This window comes from Vipera berus (genome assembly GCF_964194415.1).
Source record: "Vipera berus genome assembly, chromosome: 17".
NCBI lineage: Eukaryota > Metazoa > Chordata > Lepidosauria > Squamata > Viperidae > Vipera > Vipera berus.
In genome coordinates this window covers 6,368,785-6,395,154 of record NC_138220.1, presented here as the reverse complement: position 1 = coordinate 6,395,154, position 26,370 = coordinate 6,368,785, and the positions used below count along the sequence as shown (strand labels likewise).

Genomic DNA, 26,370 nt, shown 5'->3' with positions numbered 1-26,370 from the left:
AAGACTCAGGGCGGCTTACAAACTTAGCAGTAGCCTTCGATGTGAGATGGAAATCCAGCTGAGGGACTAGACTAGGGCGAAGTTTCCCTTGTGGGCCTGGTTTTTGTTTTTTTGTTTTTCTTCATCCAGGTCCCTCTACACCAGGGCTAGGCAACCTCGGCTCTTTTTATGACTCGTGGACTTCAACTCCCAGAATTCCTGAGTCAGCATAGCATATACCATAGCTGACTCAGGAATTCTGGGACTTGAAGTCCACGAGTCATAAAAGAGCCGAGGTTGCCTACCCCTGCTCTACCCCTTTCGTATCTCTATGGGCCCAAAGCCGAAGCTGGAACTCTATCTCCTCACCTCTATGGTCGCGCAGGGCCTGACGGGACCGTGGAGGTTTTTTTTTTTCCCCTCTCTTCCGGCTCCTCTTCCCCTTCTGGGTCGTCATGGCGGCGCCCGGCCAGCCGCTGTTTCTTTTCTGGCTCCTTCTCCTCTCTCGGCCTCCCCCGCCGGCGGGCGCCGTCTACGAGGACCAAGTGGGCAAGTTCGACTGGTGGGTGACCGGCTGGCCTCCCCAGGCCCGTCAGGGTTGCCCCGCGGAACTGCCCGCCACTAGAAAGGGCTGCAAGCGCTGCTGTTTGCTTGGGCGCGGGCTGGAGGGACGAGAGGAAGGCAATTAGTGGAGTTGGTGAAAGATCCAGAGGTGGCGAAGCAGGCCTGGTTTAGCTTCTGGGCTGAAGGCGGCTGCTCCTCTGAGCTCGTGGGCCCTGCTGATAAAGGAGAATTATTTGTAGCTCAGGGTTGAGGTGATCTCAGGGTCCTTGGTGGTCTCTGGGCTGGGCTTTCTTGCCCCACTGGGGAACAACGTCAGTGCTAGAAGGGGGAGGAGGAGGAAGAGGAGGAGGAGGAAGAAGAAGGAGAAGAAGAAAGAGGAGAAGAGGAAGAAGAAGGAAGGAGGAGGAGGAGGAGAAAAAAGAAGGAAGGAGGAGAAGGAGAAAGAGAAGGAGACAAAAGGAAGAAGAAGGGGAAGGAAGAAGAAGGAGAAGGAAGAAGAAGGAGAAGAAAAAAAAAGACTGTGGGGGTCCTTGGTGCTCTCTGAGTTTGGTGGTTTTCCTTCAGACATTTCGTGACCCAACTAGGGAACATCATCAGTGCTAGACTAATTTGGCTAATGAAAGTCTGCAAGAAAACAACCAGGTTCAGAGACCACCATGGGGGGTGGCAGGGAGAGAGAGAGAGAGAGAGAGAGAGAGAGAGAGAGAGAGAGAGAGAGAGAGAAGATACCCTGGCTGTAAGGGGGAGGAGGAGGAGGAAGACGATGACTGTGGTGGTCCTTGGTGCTGTCTGAGCCTTGTAGTTTTCCTTCAGACATTTCATGACCCAACTAGATAACATCATCAGTGCTAGACTAATTTGGCTAATGAAAGTCTGCAAGAAAACAACCAGGTTCAGAGACCACCATGGGGGGTGGCAGGGAGAGAGAGAGAGAGAGAGAGAGAGAGAGAGAGAGGAGGAGGAGGAGGAGGAAGACGATGACTGTAGTGGTCCTTGGTGCTGTCTGAGCCTTGTAGTTTTCTTTCAGACATTTCATTACCCAACTAGGTAACATCATCAGTGCTACAGAGGAGGAGGAGGAGGAGGAGGAAGAGGAAGAAGAAGAGGACTGTGTGGTCTTTGGTGCCTTCTGAGCCTGGTGGTTTTCTGGCACGACATTTCATGACCCAACTAGATAACATCATCAGTGCTAGACTAATTTGGCTAATGAAACTCTGCAAGAAAACAACCAGGTTCAGAGACCACCATGGGGGGGTGGCGGGGAGAGAGAGAGAGAGAGAGAGAGAGAGAGAGAGAGAGAGAGAGAGAAGGAAGATACCCTGGCTGTAAGGGGGGGAGGAGGAGGAGGAGGAGGAGGAGGAGGAGGAAGACGATGACTGTAGTGGTCCTTGGTGCTGTCTGAGCTGGGTGGTTTTCTGGCAGACGTTTCGTGACCCAACTAGGGAACATCATCAGTGCTAGAGGGGAGTGGAGGAGGAGGAGAACTGTAGGGTCCCTTGGTTGTTTTCTTGCAGACATTTCATTCCCAAACTAGGTAACATCATCAGTGCTAGAAGGGAGGAGGAGGACGACTGGGGTCTTTGGTACTCTCTGAACCTGGCTGGTTTTCTGCAGATGTTTCATGACTCAACTAGGTAGCCTTATCAGTGCTAGAAGGGAGAGGGGTCTGCGGAGAGGAGGAGGGCGACTGTAAGGTCCTTAGTGCTCTCTGAGCTTGGTTGTTTTCTTGTAGACATTTCATTCCCAAACTAGGTAACTGTCAGAATCCATTTATATCACATTCATAAATGTATGTTTAAAATACTTGTGCCTTCCCTGGATTCTGCCATTTCTCCGAGGGGGAGAGGAGAAGATGTTTATTCAGCCTGGCCCGAGGTTGCATTCAAAGTCCAGGGAAAACCCTTTTCATCTTAGGACAACAAAGGAGGGGAAGGGAGGGGGGATCTGGTTTGTATCTCCGTTCGAATCTGAAAAGGAAGGAGGCAATAATCATAAAGACACGGGAAGTTCCCTCTTTCCCAGGAAAGGGTTGACACCGAAGTTTAATTGATGTGGGTCTGACCAAATGGGTTTTGAGGGGAGGGGGTTGAACCGGGAACTCTTTATAAAGTATCAAGTTGTAACACAATGCCAGATCCTGTCTTGTATTTCCACCACCGATCACGTCCTAGTAAAACCTCCTTTTGGACAAGCCCTGGCTCCAAGAGTTCTTTATTTTCCTAAGATGTGGATTGGGGTGGGTCTTGACAGTAACATCAATGCTAGAAGGGAGGAGGAGGAGGAGGACTGTGGGGTCTTTGGTACTCACTGAACTTGGTTGGTTTTCTGCAGATGTTTCATGACCCAACTAGGTAGCATCATCAGTGCTAGAAGGGAGGAGGGTTTGCAGGGAGGAGGAGGACTGTCGGAGTCTCTGGTGCCCTCTGAGTTTGGTGGTTTTCTTGCAGACATTTCATGACCCAACTACGTAACATCATCAGTGCTCGGGTTATTTGCCGTGCACTAAATAAATCACTGGGCCTTGGGGAGCCCTGCGCTTGCGGAGCGTGGTGGGTGTGTGATCTAGATATTTAAGATTTTAAGGTGTGAGCCACTGGGAGTTATTCTGTGGTAAGAGGAGCAGCCCATCAATTTGACAAATCAATAAACGGAGGGCGAAGGAGGGGGTGGCTGGGCTATCTTATCGTAGCCGGGGAACTGGGGACGAGAGTTTGCCCCACGGGATCCGTGTTTTCTTTTCAACGCAGAGAATATTTCACCCAGTTAGTTCAGTTTATGACAGCGGGAAGCGTGTGGAAAAACGTGGCTTTTCTTTGCATTTATTGCAGGAGGCAGCAATACGTGGGGAAGCTGAAGTTCGCCTTTTTGGAAGCCTCCCCCGCCTCCAAGAAGCTCATTGTGGCCACGGAGGAGAACGTGGTGGCTGCCCTGAACTCCCGCAGTGGTGAAATCCGTGCGTGTCTTTTGGGGGGTCCCTGCCTAGAGCGTCCTGTCCTGCCAGCCGAACCCCGCCAGACCGCCTAGAGCGAAAGGGCCTCCTCCAAACGGGAGAGGCCTCTGCCTCGGGAGTGGGTGCGAGGCCACTTTTAAAAAGGTTGGTCTGTTGGTTTGTTTTTTCTCCCAGTGTGGCGACACGTGGACAAAGGGACTCCCGAAGGGGCAGTGGACGCCATGCTGATCCATGGCCAAGGTGAGGAAGTGGGGGGGTCGGCATCCTGGCGGCCATTTGTCATTTGCTCACACTCTTTCTGTATGCGGGCAGTGCGAGTAATCCACCGTAACTGAGCCAAACTTTTCTGTGGCTAAGCGAGACAGTTGTTAAGTGGGTTTGGCCTCATTTTATGACCTCTCCTGCCCCAGTTGTTTTAAGTGAATCACTGTGCTGTTAAGCAAATCTGGATTCCCAGGTTGACTTTGTTAGAAGGTGGTAAAGGTGGATCACCTCTCTCTCTCTCTCTCTCTCTCTCTCTCTCTCTCTCTCTCTCTCTCTCTCTCTCTCTCTCTCTTTCTCACACACACACACACACACACACACACACACACACACACACACACCCCGGGACACTGCAACCGTTGTAAATACAAACCAGTTGCCAAGCGTCTTGAATTTTCATCACGCGACCACATTGGGGACGCTGCAACGGTGGGAAGTGGAAAAACTCTCGTAAATCCCTTTTCTTTCGGTGCCGTTGTAACTTTGAAGAGGTCACTGAGTGAACGGCTGTAGTGCGGTTTCTCGATTTTGGGGGGTTCAGCTTACGAGTTGAAAAATATCTCTGAACCACCCAACGTAAGCATTTGGAAAATCCGGAGGGCGAAGGTTTGACGTGGCCTGTCGCAGAGTTGAATTTTCTGTGCCTATTTTCTGTATCTCTTCCTCCTCCTGTCCTGCCCGCTTTTTCCACAGGCAGGATTGGCTGCGTTTTAACTAAACGGCATCGCTGTTTGGTCTGGTGGCAGCAGAGCCTCAGGCAGAAGGTCCACGCAGAGAGTGGCCAGGACAGCCGAGAAGATGATAGGAAGCTGGCTTCCGTTATTCAGGACGCGGCTGACAAGCGCTCCTGTGTGCTTAGAGCCCCGAGCACAGTTAGAGACCCCAGACCCCCACTTAATAATAATATAACATAACATAACACAACATAACACAACATAATATAATACAATATAATATAATAAATATAATAAATATAATATAATATAATATAATTATAATATAATATTATAATATTATAATATAATAATGTAAAATAATAACAATAAGTAGTAGTAGTAGTTGGAAGGGACCTTGGAGGTCATCTAGTCCAACCCCCTGCTCAGACAGGAAACCCTATACCATTTTGGAGAAATGGCTGTCCAGTCTCTTCTTAAAAACTTCCAGTGTTAGAGCACCCATGGCTTCTGGAGGCAGGCAGTTCCACTGGCTAATTTTTTTTAATCCTATTTATATCCCGCCCTTCTCCGAAGACTCAGGGTGGCTTACAATCTAAAGCACAAATCAATGTGCTTCGCAATAGCCTTCATTCTATGTATATGCCTGCTTATTAGGGCTTTCGCCCCCCCCCCCCCCCCCCCCAAGCGGCATTATTACAAAGTCAGCTTAATTGCCCCCAACAATCTGGGTCCTCATTTTACCTACCTCGGGAGGATGGAAGGCTGAGTCAACCTTGAGCCTGGTGGGACTCGAACCTGCACTAATTGCAGGCAGCTGGTGTTACTTCAGGAGGCATTAGCCCACTGCTCCACCAAGGGTCCTTAGTTCTCACTGTCATGAAGTTTCTCTTTAGTTCCGGGTTGCTTCTCTCCTTAACTAGTTTCCATCCGTTGCTTCTTGTCCTGCCCTCAGGGGCTTTGGAGAATAGCCTGACTGCCTCTTCTTTGGGGCAGCCCCTGAGATATTGGAACGCTGCTATCATGTCCCCCCTCGTCCTTCTCTTCGTTAAACTACACATACCCAATTCCAGCAACCGTTCCCTATATGTTTTAGCCTCCAGTCCCCCAATCATCTTTGTTGCTCTTCTCTGTACCCTTTCTGGAGTCTCAACATCTTTTTTTACATCGTGGTGACCAAAACTGGATGCCGTATTCCAGGTGTGGCCTTACCAAAGCATTGTAAACTGGTATTAGTACTTTATGGTCTATTCCTGTTGCTCCCCTCCGGGAGGAGGTTTCCAACTATTCCCAGCAGGACAACCAGATTCTGTAACCGCTTTGTTCCCTCTGCCATTCACTTTTGTAAATTCACAGGATTCTTTTTTCTTGCCATGTATATGTATACATCTGAACTATTCTCTTCTCTTCTCTTCTCTTCTCTTCTCTTCTCTTCTCTTCTATTCTTCTATTCCATTCCATTCCATTCCATTCCATTCCATTCCACTCCACTCCATCTATTCTATTCTATTCTATTCTATTCTATTCTATTCTATTCTATTCTATTCTATTCTATTCTATTCTATTCTATTCTATTCTATTCTATTCTATTCTATTCCATATTTTCTATTCCATTCCATTCTTATTTCTGTTCTAGATGCCATCACTGTTTCCAATGGGGGTCGCCTCCTGCGCTCTTGGGAGACAAACATTGGTGGCCTGAATTGGGAGGTTTTGATGGATGCTGGCAGGTGAGTCTTTTTTAGAAAGGATGAATTTAAATAAATGAGTAAAGAAATGCGTCTTTTAAAATTAAGTTCTTTAAATTAAACTCAAGCTTTCAGATGGCTAGTTTGGTGGGACTCCAAGACACCGTGAAGTACGTGGCCGTTTTGAAGAAAAGTTCCCTCCTCCTGCATTCTCTCTCCAGCGGTTACCAAAAATGGCAGGAGCATTTGGCAGAAAGGTGGGTTCATTTGCTGACTCTAAGAAACGGCCTCTTAAGCCTAACTCTAACCCTGCTCATTTTGATAAACCAGGAAAAAAAACCCTCAGCTCTATTCTACTCTAAATATATAGATATGTATCTAAATGTATAGATATAAATATGTTGAAACTGTAAAAAAAACCTTGCTCTGGGATAAATAAATAGCAAACAGCTGTTTATTGTTAAAAAGGAATAAAGCCATAAAAACCATTCATAAAAACGCCTACTGTCTTAGCTTTCCTCTGCCGGCATCGTCAGAGTGAGCATTGGAAACAGATATAAATATATGTTCTATTCTAAATATATTCTAAATATATTCTGTGGTGTTAGCACATTCTTTGCATTTTGCCTTAATTTTTCTGAGCAACAGGCAATAGATTGTCCTTGTTTGGCAACTGCCTCATGTAGCAACCCTCCACAGCTTACAACAGTGATGGAGAAGACACTACAAACATTTATAACCTTTGCAGGTCTGTTAAGGCAGAGTTCCCAACCTTGGCCACTTTATGACTTGTGGACTTCAACTCCCAGAATTCCTCAGCCAGGCATGCTGGCTGAGGAATTCTGGGAGTTGAAGTCCACACGTCATAAAAGCATTGGGGAACCCCGTGTTAAGGCGAAGGAAAGCTGAGTTAAGACTACAAGCACAGTTACCGTTTCAATTAGGGACTGCTTCACTCGACCACCGAATGACTAGTCCCTATTGCGGTCACTAAACAAGGACTGCCTGAGATCTAGATTGAAAACAAGCAACCTGAAGTGTCGTCTCTCGTTCTCTCTTATCTTATTTCGATCCTTGAGAATGATGTCGTTTTGACCCAGAAATTTCCGGAGTTCAGCGCCTCTGTGAAAGAGGGCGAGATGGCTTAAAACAGATAACCGTGGCTCTGCTAATTCGCCTCTTGCTTTTCCTTACCAGCGAGAATGTCCAGTATCAACTGGTATATTCCCACGGAACAGGCGTGGTGCACGTCATCGGAGTCTCTCCGCAAAGCCACCTCAGCATCCTGACTTTCAGCATCGAGGATGGCGAGATGACGAGACAGGTGGAGCCGGAATTTGACTTTCAAGGACATTTCCTTTCCCAGGCTGGCTGGGGGGGGGGGAAGAGAGGGAAGGGGAGGCGGGAATCTCACAAAAAGTGTTTTCTCTTAGGGTAAAACTAGGCCGACGTCAATATTTTGGGCGCACCTGTGCGCCTTTTAAGCGCGCGCTTCAATTTTTCTCCCGCGTGGGTTTGGCTTTGCTGGCCCAAGATTCATTTCAGCCGGCCTGCAAGGCTGGGAATAAGGAGAGCGGGCCTCTCTTTGCTTTCCGTAGATCCGGGTGGCAGCTCCTTGGCTGAGGAACCTAGTCGGGACTTGCAGCATCGTGGAAAAAGCCACGCTCGTGTGTGCGAACCCAGCCACCCAGTCCCTTTACACCTTGTCTCTGGAGGCAGAGGAGGAGATGAAGGAGGTTTCACTGCAGGTGAGGGGGTCCAAAATCGGGCTGCCTTCTCCAGCTGAGCGGTTCTTCTGAGTCCCTTTGCGCAGATCTTGTATAATCTCGTACGGTATTGTGGTTTGGTATGCTGGTCTGACGGCCGCGGATAGGCCGGCATTACAGCGGGTGGTGAGCACAGCACAAGACATTGTGGGCTGTCCCCCTGACACCACTGGATGACCTCGCCAGGGCCCGCTGCCTTGGAAGAGTGAGGACAATCCTCAGGGACGACTCACACCCTGGACGGTACCTCTTTACTCGCCTACCGTCGGGTAGGAGATACAGGAGTAGAGCCAGCTGCACCAACAGGCTGAAAAACAGCTTTTATCTGTGGGTTGTCCGGCTCTTGAACGGGAAATAATTTTTAAAAACTTTATGCATGATTGACTTGCGAGGCCGGTGTGTGGTGCAATTAGCTCACATGGTGTAATAAGATGGAGGGTTTGTTGTCACTGTAAGCTGGCGGGTGGGGGCACGAAGGGAGGCTCAGCCAATCTCCTTAAGTAACACCAGCTGCCTGCAATTAGTGCAGGTTCGCATCCCACCAGGCTCAAGGTTGACTCAGCCTTCCATCCTTCCCAGGTAGGTAAAATGAGGACCCAGATTGTTGGAGGCAATTAAGCTGACTTTGTAATAATGCCGCTTGGGGTGTGTGTGAAAGCCCTAATAAGCAGGCATATACATAGAATGAAGGTTACTGCTAAGCTTGTAAGCCACCCTGAGTCTTCGGAGAAGGGCGGGATATAAATGGAATTAAAATAAAATAAAATAAAAGGTCCATTCATTCATTCATTCATTCTGGGTGGGGGGGGCAAGGAGCTGGAGCTGGATTCTGGGGCGGAGCAATCCGTTTGGGGGGGGGTCTAGCAGGGTGGGGAGGCTGTTCCTCTCAAACTGCGGCCAGCACAGCTATAATACACAGAAGCGTCCAGGTGTTCACTTCCTATGGCCCTGCTCTCCTTTTTTCCCCCCTTTCTGCAGTCTCTCGGCCTGGAATTTGCCGACGCTTCCGAGGCCCGCGTCCTGTCCTGCCAGCCGAACCCCGCCAGACCGCCCCGGGCTCAGTTCTTCCTGCGTCTGTCGCCCACCCACTTCGCTCTCTTGCAGTATCGGCACGGCGTCTTGGCCCTCCTTCGGAATTTCCCCCAGGTGAGGAGGAGAAAAGGGAGGCGCGGGATCTCCCTGAGGCTGACCACCTTCCCCCCCTTTCAAGGAACCCTTGGCAGCAGCCCCCCCCCCCCACCCCGTGCTTTCAACACCAGGGTTTCTCAAGCCCGATAACTTTAAAGCCGGTGGACTTCGACTCCCAGAGTTCTCGGGACTGTGAGTGTTGTGGGATCCACGGTGCCCTATTTGACCTCCTCTCACCCTCTTTTCCCCACGTCGTGTAACGTCCAGGCCAGCCTCGTGACTTTTGCGACTACCGGTGAGAAGACTGTGGTGGCCGTCCTCGCCTGCAAGGGCGAAGGGGTAAATACACATCACTGCTTGAAATGGGCGGTTTTTTGGTTTTTTGTTTTAACAACAGCTCTGTAAGGGAGGCCTCTTGTCACCCCCTGTGTTGCGGCAGGAAGGCTAAGAATCGGGGCCCTTGGTGAATTTGGGGCGCGAAGCGCCCTAAGGTCCCCAAAAGGCGCTTTTTTTTTTCAAGAGGCAACTGGACGTTCTTGTGTTTCTTTGAAGACGTTTCGCTTCTCAGCCCAGAAGCTTCTTCAGCTCTGACTGGATGGTGGGGGGAATGAAAAGACTTATACTCCTTGCAGAGAGCTGGTCATTTGCATGCTTTTTTAGAGGCCACCTGGAGGTTTTTCTGTGTCCTCAGGGTCACCTGAGTGGCGCAAATAGGTGTGGAACTGCTGAAAGGACTCTGTTGTGGACTGGAGATAGATGATGTCGTATCCCTCCCCTTCCGTTGAGAGAGGGCCAATTTTGACCCAGATGGCCTCTTTGACCCCCTCTTTCAAACCGGCGGTCCTCTCCGTCCAAAATGTGGACTTTGCTGTCTTCGAAAGAGGGGCCTTGGTCCTTTAAATGCAGATGGACTGCTGAATCTTTGTCCCGATGGGTTTGTTCTCCCATGTTGTGCCACGTGTTTATTTATTTTATTTATTTGAGTCCTGAGTCCTTCGGGAGAAGGGCGGTATACAAATTAAATTATTAAATTAAATTAATTAAATTTTATTTTATTTATTGAACTTATATACCGCCCTTCTCCCGTAGGACCCAGGGCGGTTCCCAAGGCAATTAAAACAACATTACAGTACCAAAACTGAATAACAATTAAAATAGATTAAATTATCCTTGATTAAAAATCTAAAAGCCCTATGTTGTTGTTAGCTGCGAAGTCGTGTCCAACCCATCGCGACCCTATGGACAATGTTCCTCCAGGCCTTCCTGTCCTCTACCATCTTCTGGAGTCCATTTAAGCTCATTTAACCCCTATAACTCTGATTAAAAACCCAATTACAATAAGTTAAAAATTAAAAATACTCAGTCCTGGCCGGAAAGCTCAAAGAGCCAGGTCTTCAGGTCCCGGCGGAACGAACGAAAATCTGGGGCAGTCCTGAGCTCCACGGGCAGCTGGTTCCAAAGGGCAGGTGCGCCCACAGAGAAGGCCCTCCCCCTGGGTGTTACCCGCCGGCAATCCTTTGCCAGCGGTACCCTGAGAAGGCCCTCCCTGTGGGAGCGCACAGGACGAAGGGAACTTGATGCCGGCAGCAGGTGCTCCCAAGCCATTCAGGGCTTTATAGGTCATCATCACTTTTGGAGGAGTTGGTGGCGGCGGCAGCGTGCTCCAGGGGCGAAAAGAAGCAAGGCCTCTTTAAGGAAAGGGTGGAAGAGTCAGGATCAGAAAAAGGAAAGAAGGCGAGGTTGTCAGAATACAAGCGAATTTGAGGGCTAATCCACGTGGAGCCCCATTTCCATCTGTCCTGTTTGCCATCGTTCACTCCCTAGAGACTAAAATGGACAGTGTGAAATTTGAGCGGTCCCCGAACAAGGAGTATATATCGGAGGTGGTGACCCTTTGAGAGCTGTAGGCAACAAAATTTCATTTTGATGTGTGCCGATTGGTGTACATTCAAAGTGACAATAAAGTTATCATCATCATCATCATCACCAGCACCTTGAATCTTGGCAACCGGGTTTAAAAGACCAAAGAATCTAAATTCTTCCATTCCCCACCAAGAACATCCAGTTGCCTCTTGAAAAAGAGGATAACTATGACCTGTGTAACTGAGCATCTCCATAGACAAAACTCCCTAATAATAATCTCCAGCCCCCAACTTTTTTTTTTAATGAAGCCCCCCCCACCCGTAGCTAAACATTTCCTGTCTGTCCACAGTTCTTGACTGTGCTGGAAGATTCTGTGTTTAAAAGGCCGGGAGATAGAACCGAGACCTTCAGACCTGGCCCTTTGAGGACTTGTGGACTTCAACTCCCAGAATTCCTCAGCCAGGCTGAGGAATTCTGGGAGTTGAAGTCCACAAGTCCTCAAAGGGCCAGGTTTGAAGACCCCTGAGATAGAACCGCCAAAACTGGGTCTCCAACCTCGGTTTGGAATGAACTTTGGAATGAATTGGGGTTAAGTGGTGGTTTGTCGCTTCCTCCGATTTTTTTTTTAAAAAAAAAACACGCTTCCAGATCCTGGATAAGTCTGAGGCCCCCTGAAAAGGCTGCTTGTTTTGAATCCGAAGCGTGCGGTCAAATTTCGCTCCCTTGCAAGTTAACTAGCGAGAAGCTGAAGGCCATTTTGCTGTCTTCGTCCATTCCCTACAGGAAAATCACTCTTGTCCCACCCAGTCCTACACCATCAACCTGTACCTGGCTGAAACCGGACAGAGACTTGTGGACACTCTCATCTCCTTCACTCTGGAGAAGAGCAGCACCAGGCCTGAGCAGGTAACGGTCCTTTGGATTAGCTGGGTTCGTTCCCAGGGGACGTCGGCCTGCAGCCGTCCCTCGACGGGGGTATTTCTCGCGTGCTTTTGGGATCCGGAGGCCCCCCGCTGACTTTTTTTCGAATCAAACATTCCTTTGCCAAGTCCCAAAGGGGCTTTTTTTTCAGGAGGCAACTGCACCGTCTTTGTTTTTTCCTTCCTTTGAAGACGTTTCGCTTCTCGCCCAGGAAGCTTCTTCAGCTCTGATCGGATGGTGGGGGAACGGAAGGATTTATACTCCTTTCAGACGGCTGGTCATTTGCATGCTTTTGGAGAGTCGTTGAGGCCTCTTGTAGGTTTTTTGTCTTGTGTCCTGAGGGTCACCTGAGCGGGGCAAATGGGTGTGGAGCCTTCTTGGAACTGATGAAGATGGATCCACGCCCATTTGCCCCGCTCAGGTGATTCTGAGGACACAAGATAAAACCTACAAGAGGCCTCAACGACTCTCCAAAAGCATGCAAACGACCGGCTTTCTGCGAGGAGTATAAATCTTTCCATTCCTCACCATCCAGTCAGAACTGAAAAAGCTTCTTGGCCGAGAAGCGAAGCGTCTTCAAAGAAGAAACGAATTCCAGTTGCCTCCTGAAAAAGCCCCTTTGGGACGACCGCCATCTGGGAGGTGGAGAACCTCCACGGGCATCCCTCGCCAAGGACTCTGCTTGGAGAATGCCCTTTTTTCTCTCGCTCATCCGCAACTTCCCTTCGCAGCTTTTCATCCAGGTCTTCTTAAAGAAGGACGACTCGGTGGGCTACCGTGCCTTGGTGCAAACAGGGGACCACCTCCTCCTCTTCCTGCAACAGCCAGGTACCCCCCCGCCCCCCTGCCCCCCAAGGGCCTGGGAGAGTCCGTCAGTGGCCGAAAGAAAATAACTTTTTTTAAAAAAAACGTTTCTCACCTAATCTCACTCTCGACAGGAAAAATTTGGTGGAGCCGGGAAGAATCTCTGGCCGAGGTGGTTAGCCTGGAGATGGTTGACCTGCCCTTGACGGGGGCCCAGGCAGAACTGGAGGGCGAATTTGGCAAGAAAGCCGGTAAGGAGGGACGGGCTTTGGGGCAAGAGAGAATTATTTTGCCAAGTACTTGCAAAGTAAGCGTAGTATTTACGTTTTCCTAAAGAAGCTCCAAAGGTCTGTTCCTGCCCATTGAAACGGGACCTGGGTTGTTCCCCCCCGTTTGGTCGGGAGGCCCGAGGACATCCTGGGAGAAAAGAATCCACAGATCTAGTTTTGGCCACGTGTGGGACGTGTGCTGCCGTGTTCAGCTTTTGTTGATTTGTTTTTCCCACCCCTCCAAAGACTAAACGTTGAATTGTTTCCTGGTTTGTGTTTCCTTTTTTTTTTTGCTGCCTTGGATATCAGCCATTCAAGGTAACCCCTGAATGTTCAGCGTCCCGTTTTTGCTCGAGTTGTGTTTGTGTGTGTGCGAGAGAGGGGGAGGCAGCCTGCTCTCCGGGGGCTGGGTCTGATTTTGGAACGATGCCTCACGGGCTGTGTTGATACCTGTGCCCAGAAGCCTGGCAATGCGTCTTCCGGCTCACCTGTGGCAAGATTCTTTCTTTCTTTCTTTCTTTCTTTCTTTCTTTCTCTTTCTTTCTTTCTTTCTTTCTTTCTTTCTTTCTTTCTTTCTTTCTTTCTTCCTTTTGCTCTTTTCTTTCTTTCTTTCTTTCTTTCTTTCTTTCTTTCTTTCTTTCTTTCTTTCTTTTTCTTTTCTTTCTCTTTTTCTTTTTCTTTCTTCCTTCCTTCCTTCCTTCCTTCCTTCTTCCCTTCCCCTTTCTTTCTTTTTTCTTTTTCTTTCTTTCTTTCTTTCTTTCTTTCTTTCTTTCTTTCTTTCTTTCTTTCTTTCCTTCCTTCCTTCCTTCCTTCCTTCCTTCCTTCCTTCCTTCCTTCCTTCCTTTTGCTCTTTTTTCTTTCTTTCTTTCTTTTTTTTCTCTCTCTCTCTTTTCTTTCTTTCTTTCTTTCTTTCTTTCTTTCTTTCTTTCTTTCTTTCTTTCTTTCTTTCTTTCTTTCTTTCTTTCTTTCTTTCTTTCTTTCTTTCTTTCCTTCCTTCCTTCTTCCCTCCCTCCCTTCGTTCCTTCCTTCTTCCCCTTTCTTTCTCTTTCTTTCTTTCTTTCTTTCTTTCTTTCTTTCTTTCTTTCTTTCTTTCTTCTCTTCTCTTCTCTTCTCTTCTCTTCTCTTCTCTTCTCTTCTCTTCTCTTCTCTTCTCTTCTCTTCCAGCAAAACACCTTTGTGGGCTGAGCTTAAATTTTGCCAGAAAGCCTTTTTTTGCTGGGGACCAGCAAGGAGGGAGCATTTTGCTCGGAGCCCTTTCCTTAATCGTGGTTCTCTGTGGCTGCTTTCCCCCTCCCTTCTCCCCCCCCCTGCCCCACAGACGGCCTCCTGGGCATGTTCTTCAAACGCCTGTCCTCTCAGCTCATCCTGCTCCAGGCCTGGACCGCTCATCTCTGGAAGATGTTCTACAACGCCCGGAAACCCCGGAGCCAGACGAAGAACGAGATCAACATTGACAATTTAGCCCGGGACGAATTCAACCTTCAGAAGATGATTGTGATCGTCACGGCCTCGGGAAAGGTGAGGGAGGGAGGGAGGGCCGCGTGGACCAGGCAACTACCAGAGACGTGAACTCCAGTGTTAACTTCATTTAGGCAATAAACAAAACAAAAGCATTGCTGGCTGAGGAATTCTGGGAGTTGAAGTCCACAAGTCTTAAAAGTGTCCCAGTTTGAAGAACCCTGCTTTAGCTGGCCAGCCCTGGCTGGCTGAGGAATTCTGGGAGTTGAAGTCCACAAGGTTGCCAAGTTTGGAGAGCCCTGCTTTAGCTGGCCAAAACAACCCTTCATGTCTCACGGTGACAAGGAGCCCCTGTGGATTCGAACGGGTTCCCCTCTCCCCCTCCCGCATTGCGGGCAAGTTAGAAGCACGCAGCAGTCCTTAAAAGACGGGAGGCTTCGCGGCTCGACAGGTTGTGGAAGGGCCCCGCCAGCAGGGCGGCCCCCTTCCACTTGTCTTCCGGACCTGGTAGAGTGCACCTGCGGGTGGAGGTGCCATTCCACACGTGGATGGTGAGAGGGAACATCAATCGGTGGATTTGCAAAGTCTCTGCTTTGTAGCCAAACGGCCTCGCACACTTCAACCCATCAGGCAGGATGGGCTGGTCCAGCACCAGGGGGGCTTCGTGGTTCACAGGCAGCCCTCCTCCTCCTCCCTCCCTCCCTCCCAAAGCTTTTCAATATCCAGAGTGTCTTCCGAGGGCAGCTCCATTTGAAGATTTTTTTCCCCTCTTTTTCCAGCTCTTCGGAATAGAGAGCAGCTCGGGGACGATCCTGTGGAAGCAGTTCCTCCAGGACGTGCGTCCCGGCTCTTCCTTCAAGCTGATGGTCCAAAGGACGACGGCACACTTTCCCCACCCCCCGCAATGCACCCTGTTGGTCAAGGACAAGGTGGGTGCCGCCCCTCGCGAGACCCTCCCGTTGTCCTGGTTCCGACAGATGAAACTCTTCAAAGGACTCCGAGGCATTGTTTACCTTAAAGAATCTTTATTTGAGTGGCGTAGCATCGGCGCATGCGCGGTTGAAGCCAAAATCTGAATTCCCCTCCCCTGAGCACATAGTATCAAAGTACAATTCCCTCCTTCAATTCCCAGTCATAAATCACGTTCTCCAATTAGTTTGAAACGCAGGCTTCCCCTCCTGTTCTCCAACCCGCCATTTCTTATCTCTCATTTCACACAGCTTTGAATCACACACTACTACGATATTGTTATGTCTAATTCCCATACACATTCTTCCTCCTCCCCCCGCCCCCAATATTATCTAATTCTAACTCCTAAGAGTAACACACAAGTTAAGGAAAATGGCTGCCTATATTGTCAAAGCAAGAACATCCGAGGAAAGGGACCGTGGGCGGGGGAGAGAGAAAGGGGCCGGTCCTTGGGGAGGAATGAAGGGGGAGCAGCCTTCTTTGATCCACTTCGGGTCCAGAGACCCCCGGGGGAGGGCCACGATGTTGTCACAAGGGGTCCGCAAAAGCTTGGGAAAAAACATGATTTAAATCTTAAGTCTTGGGGGGCCTGTGGCCACAAAAGATATTTGTAAGAGCTGTGGTGGCGCAGTGGTTAGAATGCAGTACTGCAGGCTGATTCTGCCCGCAGTTCGGCAGTTCGATCCTGACCGGCTCAAGGTCGACTCAGCCTTCTGTTCTTCTGAGGTCGGTAAAATGAGGACCCCGATTGTTGGGGGGGCCAACAGGCTGTCCCTGTAAACCGCTCAGAGAGGGCTGTAAAGCGCTGTGAAGCAGTATATAAGTCTAAGCGCTATTGCTTTTGTTATATAAGAGCCGGGGTGGTGCAGTGGTTAGAATGCAGTACTGCAGAGCTAATTCTGCCCGCGGTTCGGCAGTTCGATCCTGACCGGCTCAACGTCGACTCAGCCTTCCATCCTTCCGAGGTCGGCGAAATGGGGACCCAGGTTGTTGGGGGACCCCGTAAACCCCTTAGACGGGACTGCAAAGCAATGGCTGTAAGTTGAGAGAGGGGTACAGCCTCCACCCAACTCAAACGCCCCCTCCCCACCTGCCTCCTCTCAGGACTCGGGCCTCAGCAAGCTCTACGTCTTCAACCCCATCTTCGGCAAGTGGAGCCAGGTGGCCCCCCCTGTGCTGAGCCGGCCAATTCTCCAGTCCGTCCTTCTTCCCATCATGGACCAGGATTACGCCAAAGTGCTGCTTCTGATTGACGACGAGTACAAGGTGCCCCCTCGGAGGAGGAGGAGGAGGAGGAGGAGGGAGAAGTGTAGGGGGGGTGGGGGGGAAAGGCCTTCCGTGTTTCCTTCCCCTTCGCTCCCTCCGGCAGGTGACCATCTTCCCAGCAAGCAAAAACGTCCTGCGGCAGCTGGAAGACACGGCCCCGTCCATCACCTTCTATCTGGCAGATGCGCAACGGGGGAAGCTGATGGGACGAAGGCTGGGAAGGGTACGGCTCCTGGATTCCTAAGTGGTGTGTGTGTGTGTGTGCGCGCGTGCGAGAGAGAGAGAGAATTGGAAAGGGGGGGGCAGTAAGATTTTTGAAATAATGGAGAATACTGTAGCTCAGGTGTTAGATTTTGGCTGTGGTTTGTTCTCCAAGCTTCTTTCAATGTAATTCCTGAACGTTTCGTGACCAAACTAGGTAACTAGGATGTTCTTGTCCCGTTCTCCTTCGCTTACCAATGTCTTGTGCGCCAGTAAGATTTTTATTTTTTAGACGGAAGGGAAGTTTTCTTCGACGATCTGCTCGTTTGTTCTGACTGCACTTTCAAGCATCCATCTGTCCGTCCGTCCATTTATGCATGCATGCATGGTAGTTAGCTAGTGAGTGGCATAAAGGTAAAGGTAAAGGTTCCCCCGCACATGCGTGCTAGTCGTTTCCGACTCTAGGGGCCGGTGCTCATCTCCGTTTGAAAGCCGAAGAGCCAGCGCTTGTCCGAGGACGTCTCCGTGGTTATGTGGCCGGCATGACTAGACGCCAAAGGCGCACGGAACGCTGTTACCTTCCCACCGGAGTGGTCCCTATTTTTCTACCTTCATTTTTTACGTGCTTTCGAACTGCTAGGTTGGCAGAAGCTGGGACGGGTAACAGGCGCTCACTCTGCTACGCGGCACTCGGGATTCGACCCGCCAAACTGCCGACCTTTTGATCGACAAGCTCAGCGTCCTAACCCACTGAGCCACACCGCGTCCCTATAGCTTGTGGCATAGAATACATTTATTGATTTGTTTCAGTAGGTTAGCTGGCACGTGGGGTTAGACGACGCGGATAAGAGCAGGAAAGATGGAGCACTTCATGCTCTGGTACTACAATAGTAGTCGATCGGGCGAGGTCTGAGGTATTCGAGGCGTTGCGTTGCAGGTTCCAATTTCGAAATGCGTCGGTTCGTGAAGGGGGCCCGTTCAATCGCGTCCGCTAAGTTGGGGGAGGTCCCCGCCAGCCTTTCTGGCTCCAGCTCCTCTCAGCCTGAGCACTGGGGAGAGTTAGCGGGGGAGAGTTGCAAGTCCTTTGACCACACTGGCTATTCTCCCCCCCCCCACACACACACCCCACCCGCACCCCCCCTCCAGGATCTGACCACGGACGAGACCTGGGACATCACCATCCCTCCGGATCTGCAGCGCATCGTGACGGTGAAAGGGAAGCGGGCCAACGAACACGTCCACTCCCAAGGCCGGGTGATGGGCGACCGGAGTGTCCTGTACAAGGTGAGGGAGAGACAGACAGACCGCCTTTCTCCTCCTCCTTTCCTCTCCTCTTTCCCCTTCTCCTCCTTCTCCTCCTTCTCTCCTCTTTCCTCTTCTTCTCTCCTCCTCTCCTCTTTCCCCTTCTCCTCCTCCTCTCCTTTCCTCTTTCCCCTTCTCCTTCTCTCCTCCTCTCCTCTTCCCCCTTCTCCTTTTCTCCTCTCCTCTTTCCCCTTCTCCTCCTCCTCTCCTCTCCTCTTTCCCCTTCTCCTCCTTCTCCTCCTTCTCTCCTCTTTCCTCTTCTTCTCTCCTCCTCTCCTCTTTCCCCTTCTCCTCCTCCTCTCCTTTCCTCTTTCCCCTTCTCCTTCTCTCCTCCTCTCCTCTTCCCCCTTCTCCTTTTCTCCTCTCCTCTTTCCCCTTCTCCTCCTCCTCTCCTCTCCTCTTTCCCCTTCTCCTCCTTCTCCTCCTTCTCTCCTCTTTCCTCTTCTTCTCTCCTCCTCTCCTCTTTCCCCTTCTCCTCCTCCTCTCCTTTCCTCTTTGCCCTTCTCCTTCTCTCCTCCTCTCCTCTTCCCCCTTCTCCTTTTCTCCTCTCCTCTTTCCCTTCTCCTCCTCCTTTCCTCTCCTCTTTCCCCTTCTCCTCCTTCTCCTCCTTCTCTCCCTCTTTCCTCTTCTTCTCTCCTCCTCTCCTCTTTCCCTTCCTCCCCTCTCCCTTTCCTCTTTCCCCTTCTCCGCTCCTCCCTTCCTCTTTCCCCTTCTCCTCCTTCTCTCCTCTTTCCCCTTCTCCTCCTTCTCCTCCTCTTTCCCCTTCTCCACTCCTCCTCTTCCTTTCCTGTTTTCTCCTTCTGTCCTCTTTCCCCTTCTCCTCCTTCTCCTCCTTCTCTCCTCTTTCCCCTTCTCCTCCTTCTCTCCTTTCCCCTTCTCCCTCCGCTCCTCCTCATCTCCTCCTTCCCCTTTCCTATCTCGTCTCTTCTCTCCTCCTCCTCCTTTCCTCTTTCCTTCTCCTTCTCCTTTCCTCTCCTCTCCTCTCTCTTTCTCCTCTTCCTCCTTCTCCTTTCCTCCTCTCCTCCTTCCCTTCCCCACTCTGTGCAGGGCCTCTGAGCCTTTGGCATAAGGAAGCCTGGGCGTGTGTCTTGTATTCCCCCGTCGCAGTCGCTGAACCCCAACCTGCTGGCCGTCGTGACCGAGAGCACGGACACCCACCCGGAGCGCTCCTTCATCGGAATCTACCTGATTGACGGCGTCACCGGCCGCATCATCCACTCCTCCGTGCAGAGGAGGCCGAGGGGCCGGTGCACATCGTCCATTCGGAGAACTGGGTGGTGGTAAGAGTTTGCCCCTCCCAAAGCTGCAGGAAAGAGGGGGGAAACACCCCCCCCGCTCCGCCCACGGGCTTGAGGAAGGTGGCTTTGTGGTTTAAGAGGGTCCAAGGTGAGACCCTCCCTCCCTCCTCCTCCTCCTCCACAGTACCTGTACTGGAACGCCAAGGCCCGTCGGAACGAGTTCACGGTGCTGGAGCTGTACGAGGGCACCACGCAGTACAACGCCACGGCCTTCAGCTCGCTCGACCGGCCCTACGCCCCCCAGGTGCTGCAGCAGTCCTACATCTTTCCCTCCGCCATCAGCGCCATGGAAGCCACCCTCACCGAACGGGGCGTCACCAGTCGCCATCTGCTGAGTTAAGGAAGGGGGCCTGGCACCCCCACTTCCCCCTGCATATGCAGCAGCCTCTTCAAGGGGGGTGGGGGAGAGAGTCCACTGCAGAGCCGATCGAGGCCTCCAGAGCAGGGGTCCTCCGTTGCTGGGCCGTGGCCCACTACCGGTCCGTGGCCTATTCGCAACCGGGCCGCGTGAACGGCTGGCTGGTGTGCACACCCGCTCTGGCGAAGGTGCTTTCAGACGTTCGGGGTCCCACTCCCGGGTGGGTCACAGGTGGTTGCAGCTGCTCGGGGCCCCAGTCGTAAGAGCATCGTCGGTGCTTGCTGCCCCACTCATCGCGAGCGTCACAGGCGCTCTCGGCCTCGCTCGCGCGAGCAATGGGCACTCGTGCGTGTGGGCCTCCCCCACTCGCAAAACTCTCCCCTGCTCCCACCCCACCCCCGGACCATTCACCCAGAAAAGGTCGGGGACCCCCTGCTCTAGAGCTTGAGGTGGGAAGGTGAGATGAGGCGGGCGGTCGGTCTCTCGGGATGCCAAATTGGGACTCGGGTGCCGCGTGCGAGGCTGGCCCCTTTTTCTGAACAGCCCCTGGCCGTCCCCGGGCCAATTCCCGCCTCTGCCTTCTCTTTGCCAGGGAAAAGCAGCACGGGGCTTTCTCCCGACTGGGGGACCCTTTGTCTGAAATGGCACGGGGGTCTCTTGCACCAGCCGGGGGTTGGACTGGAAGACCCCCGAGGTCCCTTCCAACCTTGTTAACCTTCCTCTTTTTTAAAAAAAAATTATGTAGAAGATTAAAATGCAAAATCTCAAAGGGAAAAAAAACAAGAGGCAAACCAAAAGTAGAAAGAACATTTTAGCAAATGTGAAAGAAAAAAAAAAGGAATTATCTCTCCCCCCCCAGTTGAACACTGATGCATCTATTGCAACAATTTGCGCTTCCCCCTCCCTCTTTCAAAGCATCTCCATTTTTCTCTCCGGCACAGTCGGTCTTCCCTCGGGGGCCATTTTGTCCCTCCCCAAGGCTTTGCTGGATCCACGGCGTCCAGAGGTCCCCACAGAGCAAACGAGGTGAGGAATTTGGGGAAGGGGCGTGGGGAGATTCACCCAGTGCCAAGCCCGGGGTGGGGGTGGGTGGGGGGCAGTCAGGATGTTGGGTTTTCACTTGCCACGTGTTCAGGTGACGCTAGCTATCAGCCGAAGTGGCGTGGACCCAGCCGAGCCGTGGGGTGGGGGAGAGACGGGGTCCTTTAAATTTATGGGAGTCTATCTCTGTGAAGATCTGACCTGGAAAGTTAACACAACCCAGGTGACTAGAAAGGCCCAACAGAGGCTTCACTTTCTCAGGGTCTTGCGGAAGAACAGGGTAGAACAACGGCTAATGACCCTCTTTTACCGGTCTACCATAGAGAGCGTCCTCTCGTATGGTATTGTGGTTTGGTATGCTGGTCTGACAGCCACGGATAGGCCAGCATTACAGAGGGTGGTGAGCACAGCACAAGACATTGTGGGCTGTCCCCTGACACCACTGGATGACCTCGCCAGGGCTCGTTGCCTTGGAAGAGTGAGGAAAATCCTCAGGGATGACTCACACCCTGGACGCTATCTCTTGACTCTCCTACCATCCGGTAGGAGATATAGGAGTATAGCCAGCCGTACCAACAGGCTGAAAAATAGCTTTTATCCGTGGGCTGTTAGGCTTTTAAATGGGATATAATCTCTGTGAACTTATGCAGAATTGACTTGGGAGGTGTGTGGTGTGTGGTGTAGTTGGTTCACATGGTGTGGTAGGATGGAGGGTTTGTTGTCACTGTGTGTTGGGGGAGAGAGAGCACAGGGGGGGCAGGCTCAGCTAATCTCAATGTACACATGTTGTACTTTGACAATAAAGGTTTATTATTATTATTATTAAGTGGCGTGGACGCAGCCAAGCCGCGGGGTGGGGTGGGGCGGGGCGGGGGAGACGGGTTGGGCTGGCTTGGGTTGACCGCCCCGGCCAGGATTTTGCAAGGCCGCGTAAGAAGAATTGCAAATTGCAAGGAACAGCAGAGAAATAGCAGGAGGAGGATAAGCTGGGGACAGAGCCTTCCAAGGTGGAGCCGAGGTTATTTTTTTTGCTCACGTCAGGGAAGAAAACCTGATCCCTTACTCCCCGGATGTGCAAATCCACGCCGAGAGGTTCATCAACTACAACCAAACCATCTCCCGAATGAAGGGCATTTACACGGCCCCGTCAGGCCTGGAGTCCACTTGTCTGGTGAGCCTTTTGTTAGACCAGTGTCGTTTTGCGACTTTCAGAGAGGTGGGCTTCAACTCCCAGAATTCCGTTCTGGGAATTGAAGTCCACTCCTCTTACAAGTTGTCAAGGTTGAGTAAATGCTGCAAACCACGGGTCCCCAACCCCCAGCTCCGTGGACCGGTAGCGGGCCGCGGCACGCCAGCAACTGGTCCGCACAAACAAGCAAAGCCCCCCCCCCATCCGCGAGATGCAGGCAGCGCACAAAACCACGCACCCCCTCCGGCCCGTGGGAAAATCCTTTCTCCGTGGAACCGGTGATTCCCCTGGCGCCCCAAAGGTTGGGGACCTCTGCTGTAAATTGTCGTCCTGGCCCGGGTTTTCTGCTGAAGAAAAGAAGGAGAATCGGTAACTGCAGCCACAATAGCCTTATGGAACCTCCATGTTCAGGGACAGTCGTCCTCCGAGTAAAAACGCCGGGGATAACGAGAAGAGAGAGGCTTTTGCCTTGAGACTCTCCTCAAGTGATTCTCCAGTGGGGTGTGGTTAAAAAGGTAAAGGTAAAGGTTCCCCCACACATGCGTGCTAGTCGTTTCCAACTCTAGGGGCCGGTGCTCATCTCCGTATCAAAGCCAAAGAGCCAGCGCTTGTCCGAGGACGTCTCCGTGGTCATGTGTCCAGCATGACTAGACACCAAAGGCGCACGGAACGCCGTTCCCTTCCCACCGGAGCGGTCCCTATTTTTCTACTTGCATTTTTACGTGCTTTCGAACTGCTAGGTTGGCAGGAGCTGGGACGAGTAACAGGTGCTCACTCTGTTACGCGGCACTCAGGATTCGACCCGCCAAACTGCCGACCTTCTGATCGACAAGCTCAGCGTCCTAACCCAATGAGCCACCGCGTCCCTTTGGGCTGTGGTTAAATTAATAAATTTTGGGGAAGTGCCCTGCCTCCTGATGCTTATACAGGCTGTTCTCGAGTTAACAAGTTTGACCGTTCAAAGTTACAACAGCACTGAAAAATGAAATTTATGACCATTTTTCACACGGCCATTACAGCCTCCCCAACGGTCGTGTGATTAGAATTCAAAAGCTTGGCAACTGGCATGAACTTACGACGGTTGCGGTGTCCTTGGGGGGTGGTGGTCACGTGATTCCCTCTTTGCAGCCTTCTGACAAGCACACTCCATGGGGAAGCCAGGGTCACTTCACAACCATGTGACTCGCAGGGATTCATTTAACAACCGTGTCAGGAAAGGTCATGAAATGGGGCAAAAGTCACTCAACCAATGTCTCCTTTAGCAACAGAAAGTTTGGGCTCAGTTGAGGCCGTAAGTCGAGGACTACATGCGTGCAAGACTCCACCGTTTGCAACCCTCTTTTTTTTCGCCTAGAAGTTTTGATCCGTTTGTAATATACAACGCGATGAAAATAAACAGCGGGAAAGACAGGCAAGGGAAAAGGGAAGAGAAAAGTGAGGGAAGGAAGGAAGGAAGGGGGAAAAAAGGCATTGACTTTCTTTGGTGCAGTAAAATAGAACGTCAACCTCAAACCACAACTTTTTACTTTTTTACAAAATAATATAAGCTAGCCATTTCAACAGCATCAACTCCATCTCATCGGCCAAGCCCAAAATCAAAATTTCACTTTTTTTCCACCTCGAGCACAAAATCCAGAAGCGGTTTCCACGGGGCGATAAAAGTCTTCCATTTCTGAGCGCAGAGTACTCTTATATATTATTTTTTTCCAGGTCTTTGTCCATTAGCCCCAAGTCTCTGGTTTTCTTTCTATATTCACTTTGAAGAATTTTCTGTATTAATGTATGCATCCTGCTCCAATATTTTCTCGCTTTGTCACACGTCCGCCATAAGTGGTAAAAAGCCGCACCCCCCCTTTTCATTTACACTTCCAACATTCTTTTGAAATGCCTTTATACGTTTCCGATAACTCATCTGGCACCAAGTACCAACAGTACATCATCCTGTATATATATATATATATATATATATATGTGTGTGTGTGTGTGTGTGTGTGTGTGTGTGTGTGTGTGTGTAAATTACTAACAAAGAATTAAGGGAGGCTGAGATGCATTTCTAACTCTTTAGTCTTCATCAGTCAGTCATACCCTTCTGAGATTCGAACCTGGGCTGATTGCATATTAGGCAGTATTTTACCTCTTTGAGCCACAGGATCTCTCTCGCTCTCTGCTAGTTTTTTGCAAGGGGAGATATGAGTCAATTGTTAACTATTTAGATTACCTTGCTAGGCCCCAAACATGGGGCAAATCTTTATTTCCTGTTTTCAGCCTTATCTCAAAGGCCATCAAACAGGCTGTAGTCACACCGGACAGTTCATATATTTGTGTAAATTACTAACAAAGAATTAAGGGAGGCTGAGATGCATTTCTAACTCTTTAGTCTTCATCAGTCAGTCATACCCTTCTGAGATTCGAACCTGGGCTGATTGCATATTAGGCAGTATTTTACCTCTTTGAGCCACAGGATCTCTCTCGCTCTCTGTTAGTTTTTTGCAAGGGGAGATATGAGTCAATTGTTAACTATTTAGATTACCTTGCTAGATATATATTTTATATAGATATATATATTCTTTTTAAATTACAATTTGCAACCCTCTTTTATTTATTTTTCTCTCCTTTCAGGTGGTGGCTTATGGGTTAGACATCTACCAGACCAGAGTTTATCCTTCCAAACAGTTCGACGTTCTGAAAGACGATTACGATTACGTGTTGATTAGCAGCGTGCTTTTCGGGCTGATCTTCGCCACCATGATCACCAAGAGGCTGGCTCAGGTGAAGTTGCTGAACCGTGCCTGGCGGTAGCAGGAGAGACTTGGCACAGACCGCACCCTTGAGGGTGGGCGGCCGAGCCCTCGCTAGGGGATCCCGGAGGGTTTGCAGCCTCATTTGGAAGGGAAGTGTGGAATCGTGCTGCCTGTTGCCTCCCAACCTTGTCTCCGTCCACTGCGGAAAATGGGAAGCCCCAGAAAAGGGGGAAGTTTCTGTGATGAAAATAAGCTGCTTTGAATATCTTATCCCCGTCCTTCGACGCCTGCCCTGCGGAACTGCTTTGCTGCTGACTTTCTACAATGACCGCTTTGACTCCTGAAGCCGTGCTGAAACAGGCCGTCTGCGTTTCCTCCTGAAATTTTAGCCGATTCAAAGGATCGGCCAGATTTCTCTACATAGACTCTTTCTCTCCTTCTTCCCCTCTCGGAAATTTCGACGGAAGAAAGTGGCTGGGGTGGTGGGGGTGGCGGGAGACAATATTCTTGCAGAATGTGTGAAAAAAATCAGCTTGGAAATGCAGAAGATGAATTTGGAAAAATGGATGCAAAGTGGGGAGAGTGAGCCCGTCCAACCTTTAGCATCCCTAGCAAGGAATTTAAAGAGAGACTGTGTTTTCTCTGCACTGAATTTTAAAACTTCCCTTTCTTAATTGGCTCCTTTGTTCTAAGATTCTCCCCCCTCCCCTTTGTGTTATAATTCCTAATTTGTATTGCGTTTTTTTTTTCTGGTCAGTCCAGATTTGAATTTTAGGAGTGCTTGAAGCTCTTTGAAAAAAAAACAACGGGTTATGTTCTAAAATTTATGAAGCATCTTCCTAAATATGTGCTTGCTTTTTCTCCTTACGGCAAGCGAGTGGCTCGCTAAGGATCACCCCATCGGACGGTGTATTTATATTTATTCTGAAGGGTATTTGGGGGTCACAGCGGGCAGAGTCTAAATCTGGAGTTTGCAGGGTAGAAATTGTGCGTTTTCTTTCGGGGGAAAAAATGTGTGAAGTCCGAACTTCCTTCCTGTAAGATCAGGTGCAGCAGAAATAAAAGAAATAACAGTGAATTGGCTCCCTGGAGATGTGTGTAACTGGCGGGGTTCCCCGGAAATGCGAGCTTGGTTATTTTCATCAACGTTTATTAAATTTAAAAAAAATATATACAAAATAACAAAGACTTTAGATTGCAAACTCTTTGGGCCAGAGATTTACTTGAATTTTAAGCCATTTAATGTCCAGAAAATATTAATACGTTCTTGCGTTGGATGATTTCAAAATACAGCCAAGGTGATCAGACTTTTTAAAAAATCCACTTTTAAAATACGCCTTTGCCCATAAAAACCCTAGAGCAGGGCTAGGCAACCTTGGCTCTTTTATGACTTGTGGACTTCAACTCCCAGAATTCCTCAGCCAGCATCGGGAAACTGGCCCCTTCATGACTTGTGGACTTCAACTCCCAGAATTCCTCAGCCAGCATGGGGGAACTATGGCCCCTTCATGACTCGTGGACTTTAACTCCCAGAATTCCTCAGCCAGCATGGGGGAACTATGGTCCTTCATGACTCATGGACTTCAGCTCCCAGAATTCCTCAGCCAGCATGGGGAAAACTTTGGCCCCTTCATGACTCGTGGACTTCAACTCCCAGAATTCCTCAGTCAGCATGGC

The 26,370-nt window shown here is 50.2% G+C and overlaps 1 protein-coding gene across 1 annotated transcript; it reads left to right on the top strand.

Annotated features, from left to right (window-relative positions):
• The first annotated feature begins 346 nt into the window (after positions 1-346).
• Positions 347-25,771, top strand: EMC1 (ER membrane protein complex subunit 1). Its single transcript, XM_081341485.1, is given in 23 exon segments — positions 347-541; positions 3,372-3,496; positions 3,668-3,733; positions 6,068-6,161; positions 6,248-6,376; positions 7,317-7,443; positions 7,718-7,867; positions 8,864-9,031; positions 9,281-9,352; positions 11,660-11,782; positions 12,529-12,625; positions 12,736-12,852; positions 14,189-14,388; positions 15,108-15,257; positions 16,402-16,563; positions 16,667-16,786; positions 17,911-18,048; positions 19,174-19,297; positions 19,300-19,346; positions 19,489-19,699; positions 20,664-20,748; positions 21,805-21,934; positions 24,572-25,771. Coding segments are annotated over 23 exon segments (2,922 nt in total). The 5' UTR covers positions 347-434; the 3' UTR covers positions 24,752-25,771.
• Positions 25,772-26,370: the final 599 nt, after the last annotated feature.